The sequence below is a fragment of the Tamandua tetradactyla genome, chromosome 8 (genome assembly GCF_023851605.1).
Source record: "Tamandua tetradactyla isolate mTamTet1 chromosome 8, mTamTet1.pri, whole genome shotgun sequence".
Taxonomy (NCBI): domain Eukaryota; kingdom Metazoa; phylum Chordata; class Mammalia; order Pilosa; family Myrmecophagidae; genus Tamandua; species Tamandua tetradactyla.
Genome location: NC_135334.1, coordinates 12,966,080 through 12,987,018, shown reverse-complemented (window position 1 = coordinate 12,987,018; position 20,939 = coordinate 12,966,080). Strand labels below are relative to the sequence as shown.

At 48.7% G+C, this 20,939-nt stretch overlaps 2 protein-coding genes across 3 annotated transcripts; one reads left to right on the top strand and one right to left on the bottom strand.

The window, feature by feature from the left end:
• The first annotated feature begins 1,909 nt into the window (after positions 1-1,909).
• On the top strand, positions 1,910-10,448 carry NRGN (neurogranin). Its single transcript, XM_077112579.1, has 4 exons — positions 1,910-2,054; positions 8,161-8,387; positions 8,627-8,647; positions 9,083-10,448. Exons 1-2 carry the CDS (start codon positions 2,040-2,042, stop codon positions 8,380-8,382), a joined length of 237 nt encoding a protein of 78 aa, XP_076968694.1. The 5' UTR covers positions 1,910-2,039; the 3' UTR covers positions 8,383-8,387; positions 8,627-8,647; positions 9,083-10,448.
• Positions 10,175-15,507, bottom strand: VSIG2 (V-set and immunoglobulin domain containing 2). 2 transcript variants are annotated; one of them, XM_077112577.1, is made up of 7 exons: positions 14,855-15,503; positions 14,197-14,360; positions 13,416-13,623; positions 12,481-12,639; positions 11,417-11,536; positions 11,166-11,310; positions 10,175-10,360 (listed from the first exon to the last, which is right to left on the bottom strand). In XM_077112577.1, the coding sequence occupies exons 1-7, from the start codon at positions 14,913-14,915 to the stop codon at positions 10,228-10,230; spliced, it is 990 nt and encodes a 329-aa protein (XP_076968692.1). In that variant the 5' UTR covers positions 14,916-15,503; the 3' UTR covers positions 10,175-10,227. The 2 variants fall into 2 exon arrangements, with proteins under 2 accessions (XP_076968692.1, XP_076968693.1); XM_077112578.1 differs by lacking the exon at positions 11,166-11,310 and having other exon boundaries at positions 14,855-15,507.
• Positions 15,508-20,939: the final 5,432 nt, after the last annotated feature.

Sequence of the window (20,939 nt, the reverse complement as noted above, 5' to 3'; positions counted from 1 at the left end):
CAGGAAGAAGGGCCCAGAGGCAGCACAGCCTGCAGAGCGATGTTGCCTAGCAACTCGGGAGACTTTACTGCAAACTCACCAAATCCCGAATTCCTCAGCTCTAATGTGGAAAGGGAAAAGCACAGAGTCCGGGCCTGATATCCACTCTGCCCCCAATTTCCTCCCCCCACCCCCACCCCGGACTCTCAAAAGCTGAAGTCCAGTGGGCACTGGCACAACCTGAGGCCCCAGATGTTCCATCACTCAGGACATCCTGCCATTTGGAGCAGGTGGGGGTATGGAGGATGTGGCAGAGACAGATTGGAGAACAGATTTGCAGTTACAACAGTGGGTGGGTCCCCAACATGCTGGGAGAGCCACCCTTAAACCCCGAGCCCTGGAATCCCAGCCAGCTTCCAGTCAAGCCTGGGGACCCAAGCTGGCTAACCCTGCCTGATCTTCCCACAGGGGATACCAGAACTTCCCTCTCACTCATTTCGCCTTTGGCAAGCCAAGTCTCTGGCCCAAACTTTCAGGTAGAAAGGAAGCACTTAACAGCCATGCTGTGATTGGCCAGTGGGCTGGGGATGACTTGTCAGGATGAATTTCAGGATCTCTTGCCCCACCCAGACCCACCAGTTAGTTCCTCTCCTTTGCTCTATCAGGACGGCCTGAACACAGCCAGCCTGCCCTTCTTGCCTCCTCTGGAATCTTAGTAGAGAAAAGCTTTCTTTCTAGTTTTCTCAGGGACAAACCGTCCTATCTGCATAACATACTGCCACTCTGGTACCACGGCAAGTTGCGGGGAGACCAGGGACCACAAAATCCGCAGGCTGACTTCTAGATGGTCCTTCCATATCTCCTCTTTTCAGCTTCTCACAAAGCCCACACATCCTTCCTCCACAATGGATCAAAAGAGCACTTCTGATGTTTCTCTGTCCATGGGTTTAGGATGTTTTTCTTCTTCCCAGGAAAAAGGGTGAGGGTGCCTAGTTTTCTTTCCTTTTTTTTTTTTTTTTTTTTTTTTTGAGAGGGTGTTTCTTGCAAGTCTGTATCCATAGATAAATGCATACAGAAGAAATGGGTATTTTGCATATGTTATTTTGTCTGTTTGGTATAGGGTACACAGAGAGAGAGAGGGAGAGAGAGAGGGATGGATGTGATATATGTAACACAGTCATGTTGTGTAGTGTGATGGCCTGTGCGTGTGCGTGTGTGTGCAATCATAACATAGGGCATCTGCACTTATCTGCACGGGGTGTGTACAAAGTTTGTGTAGTTGTTTTTGCAGGTTATGTCTGCAGAATAAATGTGTCTGGGTGTCTGTGTGTTGGGAGAAGTGGGCGTTTTAGTGAGCCTGCGGAGTATCATATATGGACACGTGCCGCTTGTGAGTTTTTGCGTTCCTGTGTGCCCATCCCAGGGTTGTGTCACCTGTTAAACGCGTTTCTCTGTTCTGTAGCAGGAAAGGCGACGGGACTTTTTACAGCACGCCCTCATGAGCTTTGCTTTGCAGACTGAGGGGAGGGAAGTTAAAGGGAGCCATGTTTGGGATTCGAGCTAGGTTGTGGAATGGTGGGCAGGGGGGAGGTGCGTGGTTTGCGATATAGGGGCGGGAGGGAGTGCTGTGCCCAGATGCAAGTGTATTTGTGCCCGGGATGTCGGGAGCCTCCTTCTGCCTGGCAGTCTGCCGCTTAGCAAGCAAGGGGATTGAGTTTGCGAGGATGGGGTGTGTAGGAGGAAAGGCTGGAAGTGTGTAGGTGGAGGGGCTGGGGCAGGAGGGGGTGCAGGCGGAGGGAGCGGAGAGAGGGCGTGGCCCTCCACCCCATTCTCTCCACCCACTCTGCCAAAGGCTTCTCCTGATTGGCTTCCCGACGGTGGGACTCAGGTTACCTCCGAGAGCCGAGCTGAGCGCGGGAGAGAGGACCCGAGCGGAGAGCTGCTGGTAAGGCGCGGGTCGGCGAGCGCCCCAGAGCCCTAGGGTCCCCACCCGGCATCAGACAGACCCCGCCCCCGCCCTCAGCGAACCTCCGCCCCAGCCAAGGACCCCCAACACCAGCATGGACTGCTGCACCGTAAGTTAAAGGGCCTGGGGGGACTGGCACTCAGCTTGGTCTGGGGCAAGGGGCGCTGGAGAAGCCCCTGGAAGGAGAGAGAGGGGTGGAAGTGGGTGCGGAAGACCGAGGAGCAATAAGGGGTGCCTGTTGAGACGTGGGTGGTGGGTGTTAAAAGGTGCCCGCCTGACTTGGAAATCCTAGGGAAAATGCTCCCCAGCTCGCGGGGGCGTCTGTGCGCCCATCCTCCAGGCAGTCTAGGTTGGACTGGGAGCTCGGTAACCTGCTACGGAAACTGAGTTAGGGCTCTGCAGCAGAGAAGCTGCAGGTTAGACGACAGGAGGAACTTCCCCCACAGAGCCGCTGGAAACCGTCGCCTAAGAAAACTGTGGCAACTCCTTTCCCCCTGGCTTTCGGCTCCCACCCTTATTCTCCATCCCACTGTCGCCACTGTCAGTGGGCAAACAAACTGATCCACAATGACCTCGGACAAGCGCCTAAGCGCCCTGTGCAGAGTAGGATGGGATAAGCAGTTCATACTAGTTTGCTTAGGAGTGATGATGGACAGCAAAGAGCTATTCAGTGTGGTTCTAGAGGGGGCTTGGACCGGCCCCCAACGCCTTCTCTCTCTGGAGGGGGCTGGGTGATGTGACCGCGGGAGAGCCCTGCTGGTAAGGGAAGGAAGCGTCTGTCATTTGTCAGCGCCCACACGGGAACCTGGATGCGGCAAGTACCTGAAGTGAAAGTAGGTTGCTGTTAAGGTAACTCGATATGAAAGCGCTTAGCACAGGACCTGGCTTCTGGCTCAGACCAGTAGGACAGTTTGTAGATATATACATATATACCTAGCCACATATGAAATTATATAGACTTACCTATTTATATAATTATATAAAACTAAAATTATATAAAATTTTATAGACATATCTACATATAAAATTATAGAGACATATCTAAATATAAAATTATTTATATATTGAATTTTTTAACCCCCACATGTGGAGAAAGATAGACAACCCTGAAGCTCCTTGTGCTCCCATTTGGTCAACCCAGCTATGATACAAGAGGCAACTGACTGCTGGCACCCTGCACTCCATGGACTACAACAAAATAAATAAATAAAGTGAGGTACGGAAGGAAAGGAGAATCCAGCTCTAGAAGTGGTGCCGTTTCCCTGTTTCCGGGCGGCCAAGAGGCAGAGAGATCTTAGGGCCGAGTGGTGGTTGTTATTCTCTCATTAGTTTCAATAACGGTTGCCAACTTGTGAATGTTTGCCATGTGCCTAGTGCTTTATCTTTCATCATCACAACAACCCCGGGAGGTAGGTATCATTTTCCCCATTTTACAGATGTGCAAACTGAGGTTTCAAAAGACTGATTTGCCCAAGTAGGCAGCGCTCCTAAGCATGGAAGCAGGATTCAGTCATAGCCCTGTCTGATTCAATTGGTTGTACTTCAACCTCTACTTTAAATATTTACATTTTCCCCTCAATATAAAATATGCTCAAATAGAAATAGAAAAGGGGAAACTAGAGAAAAGCACCAAAAAGAAAAATGTCAACCATCTACAATCTCACCGACTGGAGAAACGTCTTGATGACATATCTATCTCCTTGCCAGTCTTTTCCTCTGCTTGTCATTCTCCAGGAAGTGATTCTTGGTTGTTAAAGGAGAGGGTTCCTCACGGAGGTTCCTGGGCTCCTTAGAGGAAGAGCCTCTCCCCCACAGCAGTGTTTTATAAAGTGAAGTAAATAACTGGATCGTGGGTGTTCTGGGACATGAATTTGGTGGGGGGGGAAAGGCTGAGGGGGACTATTGCTGAGAAGGTAAGAATATTCGGTGGGGAAGGAAAGGTCAGTGGAAAGAGGTGAGAGAGCAAGGTATCTAAGAAGCTCAGGAGGTGCTTACAGAAGTGATAAAGGCAGGGTGTTCAATCCCTACCTGTAGGCCTTGGTCTGTCATGGACCACGTTCTTGAGAGTTTAGGAAACCATAATGCGGGACTGCAGACATGGCTGGAAGTAGTGTCCCTTGATAAAAGGAGAGGTTGCCCATGCAGATAGAATACAGAAGAGCACACAATTATCCCAGTGGCCCTGAGCCCTGGGCATCCTGCACACAGGACCCTTCACCTTTGAGCACCTCTCCTAGATCTGCAGGACCAAAGGGCTGAGCTGGGGAGAGTAGTTTGTCAGACAGTGCAGTGCGGTAGAATGTCGGGGCTGAGCATCTTTGTACCCCAGTCTAGGGAAGGCAGGGATCTGGCTTAGTGCTGGAAGGGAGCTGGGACATATAGAGAGAAGTGTGCATTGGGGGGTTAAGGGCAGGTCCTTCTTCGCTTTCACTCTGGGGCTTTCCTCACAGACCACCTAACCTGGTGTAGGGAAGAAATCTTTCTGCCTTATTCCCATCTTTCCTTGGTAAGGAGGCTCCAACAGAAATGAGGAAGAAGGAAACTGCTATTTTTTTTTTTTTGAGACAAAGCTGTTGGTCCAAATGCTCCATTCACTGATTTACATAGCCACGTAAAATGACTTACCTGCATTCACTTTAATGTGAAAAAGCAAAGAAACATTTTTTGGAGGATCCTACTCCTTTCTTTAGCTTAGTATAGTTAATTTGATCCAGCTAAATTCATAGAAATAATTTCCTGCCCTGAGGCAGAGGTTACAGCACAGGCTTCTGAATTCACTGTCCCTGGACCACTTTTCACTATTGCTAGCTGTGTGACCTGGGGCAAGTTGCAAAACCTCTCTGGGGCTCTGGTTCCTAAGTTGAGGATTAATGAGTTGATGTGTGCAATATTCTGAGCAGAGAGCCTGGCCCATAAACAAGCAGTAAGCAGGGGTAATTCTTTTTTTTTTTTTAATTTTTTAAATTAAAAAAATATATGACAACAAAGAAACACAAACATGCTTAACATATGATCATCCCGTTCTACATATATAATCAGTAATTCACAATATCATCATATAGTTGCATATTCATCATCATGATCATTTCTTAAAACATTTGCATAAATTCAGAAAAAGAAATAAAAAGACAACAGAAAAAAATTCATACATACCATACCCTTTACCCCTCCCTCCCCTTCACCTATCACCAGAATTTCAATCTACTAAATTTATTTTAACATTTGTTCCCTCATTATTTATTTATTTCTAATCCATGTGTTTTACTCGTCCGTCGATAAGGTAGACAAAGGGAGTATCAGACACAGGGCTCTCACAACCACACAGTCACACTGTGACAGCCATATCATCATACAATTATCTTCAAGAAACATGGCCACCGGAGCACAGCTCCACATTTTCAGGCAGGTCCCTCCAGCCTCTCCATTGCATCTTGACTAACAAGGTGATATCTATTTAATGCGTAAGAATAACCTCCAGGATAACCTCTCGACTCTGTTTGGAATCTCTCAGCCACTGACAATTTATTTTGTCTCATTTTGCTCTTCCCCCTTTTGGTCGAGAAGATTTTCTCAGTCCCTTGATACTGAGTTCCAGCTCATTCTAGGATTTCTGTCAGTAGGGGTAATTCTTAAAGCTATTGGAATTTGGGAGCTGAAGAGGACGGTTTCATCTTGGCCGAGTCCGAGTTGTGGCTGAAGAAACTGAGGCCCCAGGGTGAAGTGATATGCCCCATTGGAACCAGAGGCCAGGGCCCCTGCTTTGGTAACCCCACCTCCCAGATGCCTCACAGTTCAAAAGGAACTCTCAGGCACCCACCATGAAACCTTGGCTTTGGAAGGCCCCCACCCAGATGCCATGACAAATGAGCTCTTCCTAGCTTTCTTTCACTGTCCCTCCAGTTCTTCCTGTGGACAGGCCATCTAGCACTCTGTCCTGAGAATTAGGAGGAGATGGGCTGATTCTGGGGAGAAGCAGCGAGTGTGCCAGCGGGTATCTTTGCCCGATGCTGTAGGTTTCTGTTCTGGATCTAGCTGGGGTGGGTAGTGACAGCAAGGTCTTAGCATGGTTGGGAGAAGATACCTCTTCCTTGGCCCTACCTGCCCATGCCTCCACAGCCTCCAAGGCTAGGGAGAGGTGGGTTGGGAATTCTTTTTCGCTGGTTGTCCTCTTTTGAGAAGAAGCCTCACTCTTCCCTGAAGATATCGGAGAAAGCCTTGAGCTCTGAGGTTCACGGAACCCAAAGACGTTGTTTCTGACCTGGGAAAGAAAAATTGAGTGTATCAGGCCCTATCACACCGCATCGGCCTCCTGGCAACTCCTTTTAACTGCATTTAAATCATTTGTGGGCATCTTGAGTAACAATTGAAGTATTTCAAAGTCCAGCGAATGACAGCAGTCTTGGGAAGCTCGGTGAGGGTAACATCAAGGGAGGGGAAGACATTTTTAAACCTGGGCTTGGGCATCTTCCATTTAAATGTATGTTCCTGAAGCAGTGATCGCTTAAGGCCTACAGGAGACAGCACAACTTCTATGAACTGGTTGGGGGATGGTGGGGTGGGGTTTTGATGAGAACTGAATCACTATTACTAGAGACCTTGGTCATCTCATGTCCTGGAAGAAAAAAAGTGAAAGCCCTCAGGAAACAAAAAAAAAATGAGGACACATTCATAGAAGCCAGAGGGTCAAGTCAAAGGAGAAGATACCCTTCTGTCTCACAGAGGCCATCCCCATCCCGACCCACACTAAGGCTGTGAGTGATGTTAAACAGCAGAGGGCCCAGAGGCAAAGTCCCTCTCCATTCCAGAGCCTTGCCTCGGAAATCTGTAGAACCAATACCATCAGTTCCCAACCCCCTTTGACTCTCAGCAAGATGTAGGAGAAACAGAAACTTACTTAGGGGCCCAGGAGGAAGGCTCAATTGTTATTAAGGTGAACCATCTGAACCGTTTGAAATCACTTAATATAATGACCATTATAATGTTATTATATGACTACTTTTGACCTACAAAAACAACTATCGATATTTAAAAGAATCATAATAATAGCTACCATATATTGAGCCCCAAGATTGTGCCAGGAATTTTGTGCACATCATGTTTAATCTTCCTCACTACCTACTAGGTAGGTATTATTATCCTTATTTTGCAAATGAGGGAACTAAGACAGGAAAAGGTTAGATAACTTGCCCAAGGCCACATGGTTAGCCAGTGATAAGGTTTTGATTCAGTGTCAAATGAACTGCATTTGCTCATCCTATCAGTAGAGGTTAAAAATATACTCTGGACTCTGACATGCAAGAGAATCCTAGGTCCACTGCTATCTGTAAGACCTTACCAGGTTTCTGAACCATCTAATCCTCAATATTACTAGGGATAAATTTTTACTAGTTAAAATGACCTGTTTTACAAGATAAGTGCGTTCTGGAAGCTATTGTCATAATTCCTTTCTTCCTCATAGGCACATCATGGAAAGGGCTTCTTGCTCCTGCTTATCTTTCCTTTGTTCTTTTTTTGGAGTGAAGCCTTTTCTCTATCACTCCTTCCAGACCATATCCTCTCTTCTGAGCCTGAATTCATCCTGGGGGCAGTGGAAAATGGAAAGGGTCAATGGGAGACATTCTTTGGACCTCTATCCCTAGGTTGGGGATGCTGACTCACTGAGAAGTGGCTCCATCTTCTCCCTAATCCCAGCTTTGGTCTCTGGGGTGATTTCACTCAGGAAAGGGACTGTCCTGCTGACTCTGCAATGCTTTCCCCATGCAATCCTGAACTCAGGAGGGGCCCTTCCCAACTGAGGACAGGGGTAAGGATGGCTACATCCAGGAGTCCCTGCTGCCGTTTTTTCTTTGCTTCTCCAAACCCATCTTCCACCCTCCAATCAACTCAGCAGCACTCCTAGCTCGGCTGATAGGCCCTTGGTCCACCCAGGGTTATCTGGCTTTCTTGTATCCTGGCCCACCGTGCACGTGTCTTTCCTGAGTTAGGACCAAAACCAGGTCCACCTAGCCCTGAACCCTTTTCTTAGCCTGCCGCGGCCCAGGAAGGAGAGACGCGCACAGCAGCGCGCCCCCCTTCTCCGGATGCTGAGCTCCGTATCCCTCACCCCGGTGTCGCCGGCGTCTCAATTCCCCAGGGCTCTATGCCTACCCTATCCCTGCGGAGTCTCTCGGGTCTCGGCCAATCACCCCAGAAGAATCTCCCTGCCCCGTTCCCAGGAGAGCGCCTGCTCCAAGCCGGACGACGACATACTAGACATCCCTCTGGACGATCCCGGGGCCAACGCGGCCGCTGCCAAAATCCAGGCGAGTTTCCGGGGCCATATGGCGCGAAAGAAGATAAAGAGCGGAGAGCGCGGCCGGAAGGGCTCTGGCCCGGGGGCAGCCGGCGGAGCTGGGGGCGCCCGGGGAGGCGCGGGCGGCGGTCCCAGCGGAGACTAGGCCAGGTGAGCCAGGCGGGGCGCGGCGGGCGGAGGGTCCTCCTTTCCCCGCCCCAGGGTCTCGCTGCCTCCTAAGGAGCGAGGGAAGACCAAGGGCGGGCCGGCGGGGAGGAGAAGGAGTGTGCAAGGCTAGAAAACCTAGGTCAGCTGTGGGTGGGTGGGCGGAGGCTGAGGAAGCTGCGGATCCGGGGAGCTCACCTGTTCCTCTCTTCCCCGCCACCCTGCTGTCCCACCCTGGACCGAAGAAGAACTGAGCATTTTAGAAGGTAATTGTACGACCCCTGAGAGGCGAAGTGGGAGACCTGAGTAGGAGAAAAGGGCCCAAACTCCTCCCATCCCTTTCCTCTGCCCGCCCACACTACCCTCCCAGTCCGGGATAAATGCACCCTGAGCCTGTGAATTTTCCAATAGACCGAGATGCCTGAGGCTGAAACTGGAACACACACCTGGGCTGACACACATGCGCAGTCATCCGTACCTGGCTGCACAAGTAGGGCCCAGGGCCACAGACACACTGAGGTGTACACACGTACCTGCCGCGGGGCTCATTTCAGCTCAGTGACTCGCGGGACGGGGGGCGGTTCTGGGTGACTAGGGCCTCCTGGCCCTCCTCGCCCTAGTGCCCGGGTTCGGGAGGAAGTAATGGAGGGGTAAACCAAGTCCAGGAAGAGGGCAGGTTCTCAAACCTTCTCTCTCCTCAGTTCCCGAGGAGAGATGGATGCCGCGCCCCTACGCAGTGACGAGACTTCCCTGCAGTGTTTGTGATGCCCTCCTTCCCACCGGCCTCCCAGCTTCAAGAGCCCTCCTGCGCCCCCAGAGACTCCATTCCCCAAGCTGGCTCCGTCGCGGAGTCGCTAAGTCCGTGCCCCGTTTAATTAGTTCTTCTGTCTAGTCGGGTCCCCATTCGCCTTTCCTCCCAACCCTAGCCCCCAACCCCGCGCTCCCAAATCCTCCTCCTTTTGCTTTCCGCCCACCTCTCCCCGCCCCCCGCATGCCGCTCTGCCGCCGCAGGCTCTGTGCGCTTCCCAGCGCCACTGCGGAGGGCGCTCTAAGCGTAGCCCAAGTACGCTCACTTAAAAAAGAAAAAAGAAGTCCTGTCTTTCCGTGCACAGCGAAAGGGGGCGCCCTGCGTCTCTGTGCTATTCCCTCCCCAATGTAGCACCAGAACTTTGGATCTGGGTCCAGGAGAGGGGGAAAAGGGGTTTTATGGTGGTTGATTCCCCTTATTTTGATCGGAAGGGAAGTTCCTATTTCACACCCTAGCCCCATTCCTGCCTGTAATCTGCCCTCCCCTCTCTCCAGCGCACCCTGAGAGCCGCCTCTCCAGCTCTCTTGTTTAAGCAAACGCCGAGTGCCTGGGAGGCTCGGTGGGAGGAGTCTGCCGCGGTCCCGCCCCTGCCCCTGCTGGCCCCGCCCCACGCCGGGCTCCTGGGGCTGTGGCCCGAAGGTTTTTAATCTCCGTGTGTGCATGTGACCGTACTGGGTTGGAATGCGAACAATAAAGAGGAATGTCCAAGTGTTCAGAGGGTGCCAAAAGGAAGGGAGCTGGGGTGCACCGAGCCACCACCGCTTGGAGCGTGAGCTAGTGTCATCTGATCCGACCAAAGAGCTGGGGGTGGGGGGCGATGTGGGGCGCCTAGATTGAAACTTAACCCTTTGACCCAACCAAACCTCCTGCCTACAGCAGTATCTTTCAGACTTCCAGCCCATTCCTTCCCTTACTGGGGTGCCTCTTTGGGCGGCCTAGAAGAATTCGCTCCACCGGCAGAAAGAAGAGGGAGAAAAATACGGCACCCAAAGATTTTATTAATATTCCCGCTCGGCCTCCCAGGGATCCGAACAGAAGTCAGACAACCGTAGGGAGCTTGGACTTGGTGGTCGTCACAGTGCTGGCAGACGAGGTCCTCTCCAGGAGCCCATTGCTAGAATCGGCCCTCGCAGAAGTTCGCTCCGATACCCCAGGAGCGACGGCATCTTCCCTGATGGATTTTAGGCAAATTCTGGGCGAAGGCTGGAAGCCTTCTCTCCAGAGGACCCCACCCTTTAACCCAGGGCCTTTTACATTTTACTGTGCATGAGAATCATCTGCACAACTTGGTTAAAATAAAGATTCCAGGGCTCTATCACCCCAACACACACACACACACACACACACACACACACACACGCATACACGCACAAACACATGCACACATCAACTTCTGCTTTAGGAGGGACTGGATCTAGCCCAGGAATCTAAATGTTTCACAAGCTCCTGTTGATTTCTGTGGGGGGTCATCTGAGGACTACACTTTGAGAAACATTCCTCTCTGATCCCTCTTCTGGACCAGGGGCCAACAGCTAAGGTAGATGATGGAGGCAGCTTTCACTTCTCCTTCCCTTACTGCCCCCGACACAAAAATTAGAGGCAGCTGAATGCTCAGGGCAAATCTAGCTCCTGGCATCCACCACCCACCACCCACCACCACTCCCCAGTTGGTGATGTATATGAAAATGCCGTATAAACTGCAAAGTAAATATTCTCTTAAGTATGCAGAAGTTCAGGGCATTCCTGTAAAGTGAGCCATCTCTGCCCCAGCCTGTGAACCAATCCTTCTATCCTGGACATCTCACTCAGCAAGATGTAGGCTATCTTGCTGCTCCCAACACCAAATTCCAGGGCTGAGTAGCATTCTGTAGCCCTAAACATCTGCCAATGTCCTTCAAGTTTGACAGCTGAAGGTACCTAATCTTAGCCCCAGCCCTTTCCTCCCTCTGTACCCCCCCCCCAGCCCTCCTGCTCACCAGAGGTCACTACCCCCATATGTTTCTTTGGGCTTCTTCCTCCTCTCTTTCTGGAACCTGATCAGGCAGAATGCAGCAATCGACAGGAACAGCACGCCCAGCAGCACCCCGATCAGAGCCCCAGCCACCCGGCCTTTGGAGGAGTCTAAGGAGACACAGAGCTGCAGACCTTCCTGGGCCCCTCCTCAGACTGCTTCATACAGCTTCCCACCCCTGACCTGCCAGCCCAGCCTCCACCCAGCATCCCCTACCAGTCACAGAGAGGGTCAGCTCGCAGGATGCAGTGCCCAGCTGATTGGTGGCCACACAGCGGTAGGTGCCCGAAGAGGTCAGGGAGAGGTTGGTGAGAATGAGCTGCCCAGACACCTCATCTAGAGGGGGAAGAAGAAGTGTCTCATCACTCATTCAACCAACAGTGAGTGCCTTCTATGAGCAAAGCATATTTCACTTCATCCTTACAACAATCTTGTCAGGAGGGAATTAACCTCATTATATTGGTGGAGAAACTGGCTCAGAGAAGAGAGGTACTTGTCCGGGGTGACTCAGACAGAAGTGCCAAAGCCGCTGTGCCAACCTCTGTACTCTTTCCACCCCACACAGCTGTCTTTTCAGGGCTGGGGTAGGGAGTCCAGGTCAGAGGGGAGGTAGACCGCACACACAGGAAGGGTTTAGAAATTGGCAGTTGAACAAACTAGAAGTAAAAGGCTAGAAACTGCATCCTCTGGATGGCTCTAAAGTGATTCATATGCTTTTCTAAAGTGGTTGTCTTTGCTTTAGCAGGCAATGCACAATGCCAGGAGGTGATCTGGAGAGTTCTCTGGGTTGCTAAAGAGATTTTCTTATGCTAGGGGGAGAAGAGACAGGGCCACCAGAGCCCATCTGAGGAAGCTGAGAAGTCAAGGCTCTTAGTGAGTGCTATGATTCCTCCAAAGAAACTGGCTAAATGATTCAAGCCAGTCCAGGCTGCTCTGCCTCAGTTACCCCTCTAGGAAGTCTGGAAAGGATTCATAGCCCTTAAGAAATCCCACAAAAGTAGTCAAGTGGGAATCATGAGAATGCCTCCTGCGGTCTACTTTCTTCAGAATATCAGGAGTACATGTATCTTGAGAAACACCCCCAGGGCCTCCCAGCCAGAACATGTGCAGAAAGATGGACAGGAGGCAATCATAAAGGAAGCCAAGGAAGAAGCAGGGAAGTGTATCTTTGTTTGTTTCATACCTCCAGTCATGGGACTGGGAATGTGGATCTGTGAAGTTTAGAAGCCAGGTTTTCCCAGGTCCTGAGTCCCCTCTTTCCTCATGCCCTGGGCCCTTACCTTGTACCATGCTGCCAGGAGACGGCGTAGGAGAAGATCCAAGACGCACCCAGTTGTATACTGGTCTAGGAGCTCCCTGGGAAGAGCTGCATCTCAGCACAGCAGCACCTCCCACAGAGGTCTGCCCACTCTGACTGCACAAGGGGCTACTGGGGGGCACTGCAACGGGAATCACAGAAAATACCTTAACAATCTTCTAATCCTATCGCCATTCAGTGCAGGAATTCCTGTTTCAACACTCCTACCAAAAGTGGCCCATTTCTTTTCTAACACCACTGCATTCCCAGGAGGTGAATTCCACTGTTGGAAATTCTGATGGTTAGAAAATTCTTCCTCTGTGTTAATCGCATATCACCCATCGATCTCAATTCCTGCCCTCTGGGTCCGGAAAGAAAAATTAACATCGCTCCTCCACAGGACAGCCCTTCAGATATTTGAATACAGTTGTCATATCACTTCCTACATCTTCTCTTTTCCATCTAAATATCCCTGGACTCTTGAATAGTTTCACCTGGTGGCTCACTTGTGAACAGGTTCTAGTTTGGGGTGAGATGGAAGCTCTAACACAAAGCTGGTGCTCAGAGGAGAAGCCAGCACAGAGAAAGGTCATGGGGAGGGGCAGAATCTGAGTTGCAAGTGGGAGGTGATTCTGTGGACGGAGCTCTTGGGGGGTATGACTCTGATCCCCATACATGGGAAGGGCTTTCTCTCTCAGCCCCTTGGTAACTAGGGCCTGAGGGACGGGGCACACGGTGCAGGGTGAATCTGCAGTGTGACTGTCTAAATTAGCAGACTCTGGGGAGGGGTCATGTTTCCTTGGGGTTCTAGGTTGGAGTTGTGTGCTTGAACGAGAAATTGGAATGAGGGAAGACTGAACAAGGCCAGAGCAGTCTCTCAGGGCACGTGGAGGCTGGCGGGGTCCCTGCCTGCCTTACCCAGAACAGTGAAGTTGATCAACCCCAGCCCATTGGTGTAGAAATCTGGCGGGTTGTTCACATGGCAGAGGTAGGTGCCAGTATCTGAGGGGCGGACATCAGTCAATTTCAGGGTGGCAACTCCTCCCGTGGGGGGGTTCTGAAGCAGGCTGGCCCGAGCTGCCTTAGAACCAGTTGGATACAGATGGCCGTTGGTGAAGTACAGAATCTGGGAAGAGGCAGACGATAACACTATGTGCCTTTTTCTGCCTGGAATCAACTCTATAGTCCGTCCTCCTAAACGTGGGTAGAAAAGGCCCCTCCCTGGCTGGTACTCTGTAGCAGAAACCTGGAAGGTCTGTCTGCCCAAAATACCACCCCCTTCCAGGTGCCAAGTGAACTGGATTCCTTGCTTTTAGCTAATCATGGTTCTATGTGGGGAAAAAAAAAAATTATAACTGTAGGGGGAAAACTAATGTAAATATTTTTAGAGGGGGCAAGTCTATTTTCCTACTATCAGCCACAACACCTTTGTGTGAGTGGGTTTATTAACTGGGACTGCATTACCAAGGGGAGTTGGATTGGGAGCTGTGAGAGAGGGATGGGTGATCAAGGGGCCCAAACTGCAGCCCTTAGAGGAGCTAAGACCCTTTTTGCCCACTCGTGCGGATCCCCACGCACCCCCAGGACTCCACCCCTCCGTCTGGAAGGACTCTCTGTGTGCCTCCTTCCTGCCTTTTTCGGGGCCACTCCCTTCCAGAGGCCGAGGACGCCCGGTCCCGCGCAGTTGCCCTGAGCTCACCGGCTGTGACGCAGAGACTGGCTTTCCAGGCTGCACAAAGCTCCACTCTAGGACGAAGTTGTCCCCCACCGACGTGCTGTAGCTGCAGGTCAGCTCGACGGTCTGGCCCACAGGCTTGCTCAGCGGCTCGGCAGGCACCTTCACCTCCACCGCTCGCCCAGGCGCTGGGGTTCAGAGGGAGATCGACCCGGGGAAGAGGGGCTGGGGTGGCAGTGGAGGCCCAGACCCAATCCGAGAGATCATGAGGGTCCGGTGTAGTGCACTGCGTCTACAACAGAGGCTGGGGTTTCCTCCCCTGAATTCCTCCCTTCCCGAAACCTGAGTTTTCTGGGAGGGAGGGGCCAGCAGCAACTTGGCTGGGTTTTGTGGGTGAAAGGACGGAGAACCAGACAGGTATGAGGGTGTGTTTGCCAGGGAAAGGAAAACAATGGTCCTGCCGTGGTTAAGTCCTCAGCCTCTGAGAGGCCAGCCTGGCCTGCCTGCCTGCGCGACCCTTGCCTTGCTCCCACGGCCGTGGGCACCCCAGCCCCAAGCCTCACCCTGACCACCCCCTGATCCCCTGCCGGAGCCGGCGGGGTGGCTGAGCAGCCCCCCCCCCCCCAAGTTGCTCAGGGAAGTCGGGCCTGTGCCCGCAGCTCCCGCCCAGCCCTTTCCTCACCACTCAAGCAGACCAAGCCCAGCAGAGCCTCGCAAAAGAAAGGCAGGGGGCACCCGGCCATGGCCGCGTCCTGCAGTCTCTGGTTCCCTCTGGGTGCCTGGGTCTGGGGGTGGGAAGGGAGCGCCCAAAGGGTACTCTCCTCGTGCCGGGCAGGAGCGGCACTGACTATCTAAGGGCAAACAAGGGGAGAGACCGGCAGCCTGGAGTAGGAAAATGCTCCTCCCTCCTCGAGGCCCGATGCAGGAGTCAAGATAACCCTGCTCCCTTCTTCCTTTTTCTTCCTTCCATTTCTGAAGCTGCTGGGCCCTGGAAAAGGGGCTGGGCTTGGGGTAGGCACCCAGAGGGAAATGGGTCTGAACTGGAGCTCTGGAGGGAAAGGGTGTTTCAGGAGGAGACGGGCATGCTGAAACCCTGAGGGCAAAACGCCCTCTCAGTGGAACTGACATCATGCCCCACGTGCGACATCGTGGGGCAGTCACAGACCAAACCCAAGTCCCAGGGTGCAGATCCGGCCCCTTCAGAGATTCACGTTCCTTCCAAGCCCTTCTTCTCTTCTTTGGCGCTTTTATCACCACTTGCTGAAGTAGGTGTCTCCATGGAAACTGAAACTTCCTCCCCACTTCCAGGGTCACTCCATTTTATATGCGGGGAGACTAAGACCTACAAGAGACTCCCCACCCCCCATTGACAGGAAAGGGCGTGGCCTTCCTGTGAAGTGTGCTGCCAGGGAGGAAGGAAGGGCTTTCCATCGCTTCATTGCCTATCTCCTGGGGCTGAAAAGCTAGGTTTCCCATATGTATGCAATGCCCAAATGACTGTAACTGAGAAGTTATGATTTAACAATTGATTATGATTAGTGACTCATTATATGGATATTTCTTTTTCCTTTCTAGTGTATTAGAATATCCAGAGGGAAATATCTGAAACTACTGTAACCCAGCTGCCTTGATCTTTGATAATGATTTTATAACTATATGGCCTTTATCTTGTGATTGTAAAAACCTTGCGACTGACCCTCACTTGTACCCTTTATCCTATTTTTCAACTATACAGTCTTGTGATCACTAAATACAGCCCTTAATGTTTATTAATGAAGGGCCTTGAGTCCATCCAGGACTAACCCACCCCAAGTCCAAAACTATCTTGCTAGATGGAACCGAATCTAACCAAAGTTGGCCTGCCCGATATACACAGTAGCATAAACTTTAACCTCTAAGTGACCTATACTTCACTGTAACACTAAAAATCATGCCTGTCATCATGTTAAAGCTGCCATTTCCTTATATGTATTCTGTGACTAAGCATGTAATCAATTTGCACATGCTCAATAATTAAATCATCTCTAACCTTGTCATCTCAAGCCATTGTGCTCATGATCTTAAAACCTGCCCATCTTCTGATACTATAAAGCTATCAGAATTACTGCCCTTCAAGGAGACAGATTTTTAGGTTGATAGGCCATTTGATCTCCTGCCTTGCACTAAACAATTTCTTTGAAACCCCAGTTTCTCAGGTCATTTAAGCACATCAGGCAGAGAACCCACCATTTTTTATCAGTATCAATCTGGAGAATGCTTGTTTGAATCTATTACGTTCCCCAGAAAATACTATTTTCTTTAAATCCATTATTGTAGGGGGAGACCTCTTGTTGGGTAGGACCTTTTGATTAGGTTGTTTCCATGGAGATGTGACCCACCCATTCAAGGTGGGTCTGAGTCCCCTTGCTGGAGTCCTTTATGAGAGGATGAAAAACAGATGAAACTCAGAGAGCTGAGAGAAGCTACGAGATGAAATCCAGAGAAAAGCCTCTGGAGGAGAGAGAGTCACCGAAACCAACCAAGGAGGGAAGGACCAGCAGACGTTGCCATGCGACAAAGGAACCCCAGGTGCCAGCAGCCCTTCCTTCAAGAAGGTATCTTCATCTCCGTGCTTTAATTTGGGCATTTTCATAGACTTAGAACTGTAAATTTGTAAGCTAATAAATCCCCATTGAAAAAGCCAATGCATTTCTGGTATATTGCATCCTGGCAACTTTAGCAAACTGAAATAGGGACTAAGATGGGACACAAGTTCCTGAGAAGCCCTGGCAGGACAGGTAAACATGGCAATCAAGGCTTTTGTGGCCACTAGACTCCTTTAGTCTAGAGGCTACTGGCAACCAAGTTTTTTTCTGCTCTGCCAGCACTCCAGATCTTCTGTGCCTTTGAAAGCTTCAAAGAGAGAAACCCTTTCCAATTCCAAGTCTGGAATCTGACTGGGTGAGTGGGGCATCAAGGTAAATGAGGATGGAAAATTAACATGGCAGTTCAAGTACCCTGGACCTGGGTTTGAGGCCCAGGTCCCACTTCAGAAGGATCCCCTTTTGCTCTGATCTCTACACCTTTCTGTTTTCTGAGTAGCATTCTATATGGGATTTCTGGCCTGGACCTAAGTTTGTCTGTTGAGTATATGCCTAGAAAATAAGCAATCCAACTCTTAATTGGTATTTAATGGAATTAAGTAAGTGTGTGATGCCTGCTTACCTGTTAATCAGTGTGTTCAGTCTAGTTATTAGATGGTGTGTGACTTAAATATATAGTAAGTATATTAAGTGTCTTTTTAGATTTGTGAATTGGTGTTTTACTACTTTGTATTGTTTAAGAATTCCTAATTAGTTACTGATTCTGGAAATTCTTTGAAATGGGAAATTTAAATTCTACTAACATTCCTGAATGTAGCCCTTTGCACTATATTTTGAAAAATTAGAAAGATTTTAATAATGAACCTATGAAAAAAAACAAAAAAAAAAGGTTTATTTCTGTAACATAGTCTAGCCTCAGTCTGATTTAATATCAGGAAAGAAATGGCCTGAAAATGATTCTATAAAAAAGGACACAGAATTGTTCTGCAAAAGAGAACAGAAATGGGATGAGATGATGTATATTCAATCCTTTATTTGTCCCTCTCAAAAGCATATTTCTGTGTTTCTTTTTTTGTGTGTGTGACTAACTTTCTATTTGTGTCTGTCTACTTGTTCAATGTATATTTTCATACCTCTGGATGGTAATAGCAAATTAACAAAAAAGTTCTTAAAGAGCTCTGTTCAAATTGCTTAAAAATAGATAAGCATGAGAGCCATGAGAACCACGAGATTCCACACAGCCAGAGGTCTTTGAAGATGAAGAAGGAATATGCCCCTGGGGGAGCTTCATGAAACAAGAAGCCTGGAGAGAAATCTAGCAGACATCACCATGTTCCCCATGTGCCTTTCCAGTTGAGAGAGAAACTCTGAACTTCATTGGCCTTTCTTGAGTGAAGGTAACCTCTTGTTGGTGCCTTAATTTAGGGATTTTCACACCCTTTGAACTGTAAACTTGCAGCTTAATAGATTTCCCTTTTTAAAAGCCAAAAAAAAAAAGACAGATAAATGTATATATGTGTGTGTGTGTGTGTGTGTGTATGTGTGTGTGTGTATGTACAGTCCAAGGAAAAAAGGGGGGAAAAACTCTAGGCACCAGGGTTTAAGGCATTAGAATCTGTAATTACTGTAAACAAACCTGGACATTGGAAAGAAACGACCAACTGGAATTTCCCAAAGGCAGCAGAGAGCTGCCATGGGAAACTGCAAAGATTTTTTTCAGCTACCTGGGTCACAGCTTTTAAGTGAAATAAATCTAATAATTGGAAACAATTAAAAGAAGGGCGTAGGAACTCTCATCAATACTAAGGCCACCTTAAGGGTCTTAAACCCCACTGTCCTCTTTTAAAACCAAGTTCAGCAGAAGGTCTCATTCTTTCTGTCTCAACTATCTTTGCCCTCAGGACCTAACCAGTTAAGGCAGCTATGGGGGAAGTGTGGGCTTGGTGTAGAATTCTCTCTGCTGGGCCTGGAAATTAGAAATGATAGGAACAGAAGAAAAGCTGCAGAATAGGCCATGTTTGTTCTGAAATAAATCCCTAATTAAAATTATTTTTTTCCAATTGTACCTTTGCAATGGTAACTGTAGTAAACAATTCATTCTTAAAATGTGAATAAGCTTGGGATAGGAGTAAATGAATAAGATCTAATTGCCGAATCAATAAGTAAAATAAAATGTCCTTGAGAGCTATGGGAAAGTTTCCCTAGATTTATGCTTGAGACAAATTAAACAATTATAGTATATTTTCCAGAGCTTGATAGTCAATATTCTTTTGAGATTGTTCATAAATTTAGGATATGTGGAAACAAAGAGATTTTTTAACCTCCAATAGAAGGAATTTTAAAAAAGCATATATAGCTGCAAAATAATGTAGTGACAGTCTAGTCCTATTCCTTTTTTTTTGATGATTTTTTTTAACTTGGCTTTTTTAAAAATGTAATTTTATTGAGATATATTCACATACCATATAATCCATCCAAAGTATACAATCAGTGGTTCACGGTATCATCACATAGCTGCCCATTCATCCCCATGAACATTCTTAAAACATTTCTATTACTTCTTGGGTCAGGAGCGTGAACTCATTCACACACTTGTAGAGGATGAGTTTGCCCAGGAAGCAGAAGAAAGTCCTTCTGCTTTGTTGTTCAGGAAGAGTTGTGCCAAGTCAGGCCTTAGAGAGGGTGAGCTCATAAACCGTGGATGATGGGAAGCCTGGCTGCCGCCCCGTTGTTCTGGAGGGGTTAAGCATGTGCCCCAGAGATGGCAGAGACCCCGGGTGTCCCCCTGGTGTTTGGAGAGGCTGGAGCCAAAAAAAGAGGTGGTTCCCCCAATGCTCCCCAGTGTTGCAACTCACCCCAGCATTTGGAGAAAGAGCAAGGCTGCTGGGTAGGCCCTTGGAAAGGGTGGAATGCTGCTTTCTAAAGCCCTGAGGATAAATGACTCTCACACTTTGAAATCCAATGGCCTTTGCCTGCGGTTTTTCGGAACTGTTTGGGTAGGGTGACCGCTGTTTACCTTTTGATTTCTCCCTCTGGCAATGGCAACATGTATCCTATGACTGTCCTTCCTTGTATATCGGCAGCAGATAACTTGTGAGTTTCACAGGTCTAGAGCCAATGTTTAATTTTCTCTCTGTTAAAGTAATGTGGATTGTTGGTAAGCTTTTGAAAGATTATAAAAAAAAAATCTTAACCATCTGAGTGCTCTGTCTAGAAGACAAAGATTTTGTATCATATCAGAAAAGTATCCTTAATGATGTTTATGTTGACCTCATCACCTTTTATTTCAGAAAGCAAGTTTTTCACTTTTAAAGGACTGTAAGCTCAAACAGCAGTCACAGTTATTCCTAAACTTTGATTCTGAGATGTTCTTTGTGTATAACCTGGTAGTTCCCTGGAAGTTTGGGTCTCTGTGTGACACCTGAGGCTAAGAGAATTTCCAGCCCTGAAAGTCAGTATTATTCCATACACAACTGTTAAAAAAGCTGAACAAGAGAGAAGACTTCAATTAGATACGCAAATGAAGCCGAGCTGGTTAGGAGGAAGGTAAACCAGACAACAGGGTAAAAGATGATATTGTCTGTATTTTAAGACTTTAACGTTTGTGTGAGACCAAAGGGAGAGGTGTTTATTTTGTCCAAAATTTAAAGTTTCTGAGCACACTATCTAATTTAACCTGTTTGGTCAGTTAATTTAAACAACCAAATTCGGTTTTATTTGATGTGGAACCTAGATAAGGAATGAGAACTTAATATTCTGTACAGGTTAATGTAATATTCTGATGCATTTTAGAGTATTTTGAGCAAAAAGGAGAAAATGTTTGCAAAGTCCTTTGAGGGCCTGAAGGAAAAATGTGGAAATATTAAACTTCCCCACCTGGGGAATCCTGCTATTCTTTTAAGCAGTAGGGGCTCCCAATTTTATAAGCCAAGCCCACAATCTTGAGGCTTGCCCTTATGAAACTTATTTCTCTAATAGCAAAGCTAAGCCTACTTATAATTAATGCTTAAGAATCACCCCCAGAGAACCTCTTCTGTTGCTCAGATGTGGCCTTTCTCTCTAAGCCAAACTCTGCAAATAAACTCGCTGCCCTCCTCACCATTTGAGACATGACTTCCAGAGGCATAAGTCTCCCTGGCAACATGGGACATGACTCCCAGGTTGAGCCCTGCCTTGGCATTGTGG

What these genes read in the sequence shown, in the direction of transcription:
- VSIG2 (XM_077112577.1), bottom strand. Translation starts at nt 14,915, where the DNA reads ATGGCCGGGTGCCCCCTGCCTTTCTTTTGCGAGGCTCTGCTGGGCTTG. An exon ending in GATCAACTTCACTGTTCTGG is followed by an intron (nt 12,640 to 13,415) that starts GTAAGGCAGGCA and finishes TTCCCGTTGCAG; the next exon opens with TGCCCCCCAGTAGCCCCTTG. An exon ending in TCCTGGCAGCATGGTACAAG is followed by an intron (nt 11,537 to 12,480) that starts GTAAGGGCCCAG and finishes TTCCCCCTCTAG; the next exon opens with ATGAGGTGTCTGGGCAGCTC.